The sequence below is a fragment of the Chinchilla lanigera genome, unplaced genomic scaffold, assembly GCF_000276665.1.
Source record: "Chinchilla lanigera isolate Chin_1 unplaced genomic scaffold, ChiLan1.0 scaffold00093, whole genome shotgun sequence".
In the NCBI taxonomy this organism is placed as follows: Eukaryota; Metazoa; Chordata; class Mammalia; order Rodentia; family Chinchillidae; genus Chinchilla; species Chinchilla lanigera.
The window spans coordinates 1,546,870-1,551,516 of NW_004955494.1; the positions used below are offsets into that span (position 1 = coordinate 1,546,870).

The window sequence follows — 4,647 nt, forward strand, 5'->3', positions numbered from 1 at the left end:
GTGTTTATGAAACTCAGAGGGTTAAGAAAGGGTATGAGGGCCTCTCAAAACCCACCAGGGTGAAGCTGCACATAAAAAGATCCATGAGAAGAGACCAAGGGACATACAGAGAGAATATGACGACAGCTCTCAACATGTATCCTACACACAGGCTGCCCAACAGGCTTCATGGCCCTTCCACAGTCTTCAGCATCTTCTCCTCAATAGGTGGAGATAGAAAAAGAAAAAAAAAGTTTGGTAATGGTGAAAACAAAAGCAAATGAAAAAATTAAGAAAACAAAGTTCTTAGTAAAATTGTTTTGCACCTGAGAATGATAATTACGGCATTGAACATTCGTTACACATCAGTGAGCTTCAACATTATGCAAAGCAGAGCCCTGGTTTATCATTCACCTTAAGTGAGTGTTCCGTGCAGGCTCCTGCAAGGGCAGGATGTAGCCTCCACGCACGTGAAGATTAATGTGGTCCAGAGGGGCTGGCAAGTCCTTCCACTGTCCCCCTGCATTAATGTCCACACCCTGTGGGCAGAATTAAAGGACAGCATGAGAGACAGGACAGACATCTCCCTCACAGTCATTTGGCAGACATCTTGTCTACCTCTCTGAACTTGCCGCCTGTTCTTCATCATTCATCACATACCTGGAAGGACACGTTCTGCACACACTCTGCGCTGGGTGACATCTGGCTTTGCTGCTGAATGACTTGTCTTTCAGGGATTTCTATACAACACACTACACAAGGTGCTAGGACAAATCACACTCCACCTTCACGAAGGGTGTGTTTCTGTGTCACAGACCACTGCTACAGGTGGAATAAATGCTTCATTCACTTCTTGTTCACATTCGATGCAATCTCCACAAAGACATTCCTAGACCTTCTTTTTCACCATGGTCTACTGACTCTCCATTGCCACTAACTGTCCCAGGCCCACCCTCACCCCACCTCCCCTGCCTGCCCACCTGACTACAAAACCTATGGCTCTTGCTTCACAGGAAAGAACAACGTGAGCTGTTAATTTACATGTCCTTATCTTAAAGTGAATGCATCTGCCTTTATGTGGAAAACCATTATTTTATCTCATATGTGAGAAGTGCTCTCTAACCTGAGTCATAAACCTCATCCTAAGGGACTGTTCTTCCACACTTTTTCAAATATAGCAGGGTGTGTCAATGTCAGCACTATTGAAATTTGGGGCTAAAAATTCTTTGTCTCAAGAACTTTGTGATTTTCCATGTTTAGCAGCATCTTCTGTGTTAATATACTAGACATCAGCAAAAATCCATGTGCCCTGCACCAATGGGACTACCAAAATTAGCTCCACACAGTGCCAAATATTCTCAAGACCAAGGCTAAGCTCACTCAAAGGAAGTAGGTTTCTCTCTCTCCAGAGAGCCCTGCATGGAAAGCACAAGGCAATCATAACCAATTATCAGCCTAAGGAGAGACTTAGCAGAGTAATAAAGAATTGTTGACAAACAAACCAGGGCTCAACAGGACAGAGAACAGCAAGAAACCCACTTCCCCTGTTTTTTGTGCAGTAGTCATCCATTCACACTGCTACAGTTAGGATCATGGGATTGCAGATGCTCTGTTCTTGTCTTGCTGCTCAATAGCAATTCCTCAACCTTTGACTACTCAGAAATACATCTGCTTTTAAATTCAGAAAAGGAGGACAGGCTAGAGGGTAAGCACATCCCCTTTCTTTCTTCTGGAAGAATCACACTCTGACTCAATGTGTCCCATCAGGGACCTTTCTGAAGCTGCATTCAAAGACCCTGTTATCTAGGTGTTACCCTGTTATCTCTCCTGGTCTTATCCCCTGCTATGGGCCTTACACCAGACAAGAACCTATACAACATGGCCTCTGTGGGCTCCGCAGGGAGAAATGCACGTGCACTGCTTAGACTTGCAAATGTCGGTATCACACATCTGCGTGCCTTCACTGCATTGCCTCCTGGACTCCTGAGCATAGGTCCTTATTTAGGACAACTCTTCTTCAAACATTTATGTTATAGAAAATATGTAATAAAGATAGGAAACTATCTGTGTACTTGGGAACTTACAGCAGCAGAAAAAATAAACATAAACTATACCTCACACCACAATTTGAAGAGTTTACTAGTGTCCACATTATACAACATTGTGCATAGTGATTGTTACAAAAAAATATACAGACTCTCAGGTAGAGACCTCTGAATATGACACAGGCCCTCAGTGAGAAGCTTCATATTTATTTTACAACATCTATGTCATTGGGTGCTCATTCTCTATATACCAGTAACAAAATCCGAGTTTCAATGTTATAGGTGATTTATGCAAGGCTAAACAGCAGGCAGACCCAGAGCCAGTGTTTTCCATGAGAACTATCCAGCTAACTTATTTGTGTATACATTTCCCTCACTTAGATAAAGCATAAGAAAACTTACCGTGTAGTAATCATACCAGCGGGCTTCAGGGAAATAAGCATTGACGTTTCTGACATTCTGAAATCGAACACAAAGAAGATGTGGGCAGTGGTCACTGCATTATACAACACAGGAATCCACCAGAATTAAAGGAACTACAGCAGTAGCGTTTGCCTGGAACTCACATGCTTTCTTTCCCTGTTTTCACACAGGGAAATAAGGCTACCCAAATTAAGTGGCTTCAACAAAGCTCTTTGAGGTCCAGAACTTTAGGGGAAAATAAAAACAGTGGCTTGAATACTCAGCACAAACCCTCACTAAAGAGAGAATCTCCTGAGGTTGGTCTGGAGAAGAACTTGTAGGTATGATAGGAGGGTGTCATTAGATGGCATCATACACAGATGTCCGAGAATCAGACAGAAGTGGTGAAACAGCTGTTGCAGCCAGTTATGGAGGAAGGGAGCGCTCACCAGTAGCAATAGAATACACATGGCTGCAGGTAACTCTCCTGGAAAGTGTGGGTTTCATGGTGACACAATATTGTAACAAACTCTATATACACTCTTGACCAACCCGGTTCTGTACTCAATATTTCACCTCATGGAGAAATATGACCTTCTCAAAGGGATCATGAGGCTATCCTGGGGGTGACTGTTTGTTTATTTTTCCAGGATTGTTGGGGTGACTTGAAAGAAGTGCAGGCTGATACCAGAACATTTAAGCCATACACTTCTACTCAGGAGAGGAAGACACATAGGGAGAATAAGAAACCATGATTCAGGGTATTTCATGCACCAGACTGCTTCTCCTTCTCCTAATCACCCAGCCTGGGAGACAGGACCAACCACCCACCAGCACGGCCCTCCACACTCACAGCCTCCAGGACAGGGCTGACCAGCAAGGCAGGGCCCAGCAGGAACTGACTGTCTACATCCCACGTCACCCGGTCTGACACAAACCTGGAAGGAAAATGAACTGGTCATAATCAGAGCCCAAGGCCTGAGGAAATACCCCATGTTCAAATCTCAGTGAGAGATTTAGCTGCATCCACTGCTATCCTCACTTCTTAGTGTCACCAAGAACATGTGGCCCGCTCTGCACAGGTCTGGCTGCTCTGAAGGAAGATATATATTTGCTCACCATGCCCCAAGCTACACACCAGGTTGGCCCTCATCCCTTACATCTTCACTGAAGTAACTTCCCCTTTGATTAACTGAACTCATATAGGCCCAGGCCCATGGAACTCAACTGGTACAAGATAAAGGGAAATCTTTGCATTGGCAAATGACAGAGAAATTATACTGTGTTATGTTGTATCCCTTCAGAAATTTTTTTCACTTGATAGATACCTTTTCTTCATTGACCTATACAGTACAAAAAATCACCTAGGTCTAATAACTTACAAAAAAAAGGAATCATGTCTTCAGTTTGGAGAAACTGTCTCATCCAGAACCACTCTAGAAAAAGAAATGCATTACCCATTGGTGGGCAGGGTTCCAGCTGGACACTCACTCATGGAGAAGAGGCCGCACGACAGTGATGCCCTCCATGTGGGCCTTGTACATCAAGGTATAGAGGTATGGCAGCAGGGTGTATCTGGTCTCCAGCACACTTTTGGAAATATTCACAAAGGCAGCATCCCACGACACAGGGTCTTGTCTCTAAAGGAGGAAAGGAAGTCTTCAGAGTTCATGCAAGGGGAACTGGGAAAGTTCAGAGAATGTTTTTCCACATGCCTCACACACAGTTAAACTAAAGTAGAGTTGAGATTCCAAGAGTCTTCTTAATAAACTGGAAATTGTCACAGACCCCCTCCCAGAAAGAAAATAAAATTTGCCCATCAGACATTCTTCTAGGGATGCATTAGGAAGACTCTTTCTGAACAAAAAAATCACCTAAACAATACTGAAGAATGTGGTTCATTGAAAGAAGGGTATAACAGTTTTCAAGACTTCCCTAGGTAAACAGTTGGCATCAACTTAGCTCACAAATACTTGCATACTTTAAGAGAAAAAGAAAATCAAAAAGCAAACAAAAAATGGGCAGCATTGAAGTCCTACCCTGGTGCCTATAGTGTTGTGGTTCCTGGAGAAGGGGTAAAAGGCCCCCAGCTGCATCCAGCGAGCACACATCTCATACTCAGCATCTTGAAAGAACCCACAGATATCTGCCCCTGTCTGAAACAAGACAGAACAAAACAGGCCTTTGGTCATTTCTGAAAGGTGCCACCATCTTGGAAGCA

General features: G+C 43.7%; 1 protein-coding gene across 1 annotated transcript in view; it reads right to left on the reverse strand.

Annotated features, from left to right (window-relative positions):
* The window catches only part of LOC102004723 (maltase-glucoamylase, intestinal), a gene marked incomplete in the record, with an annotated part of 238,387 nt that overhangs the window by 139,698 nt on the left and 94,042 nt on the right, over positions 1 to 4,647 (reverse strand). Inside the window, 5 exon segments of the mRNA XM_013505005.1 lie at positions 394 to 518; positions 2,427 to 2,483; positions 3,280 to 3,364; positions 3,918 to 4,066; positions 4,466 to 4,608. Of these exon segments, the coding sequence (XP_013360459.1) occupies positions 394 to 518; positions 2,427 to 2,483; positions 3,280 to 3,364; positions 3,918 to 4,066; positions 4,466 to 4,608 (559 nt within the window).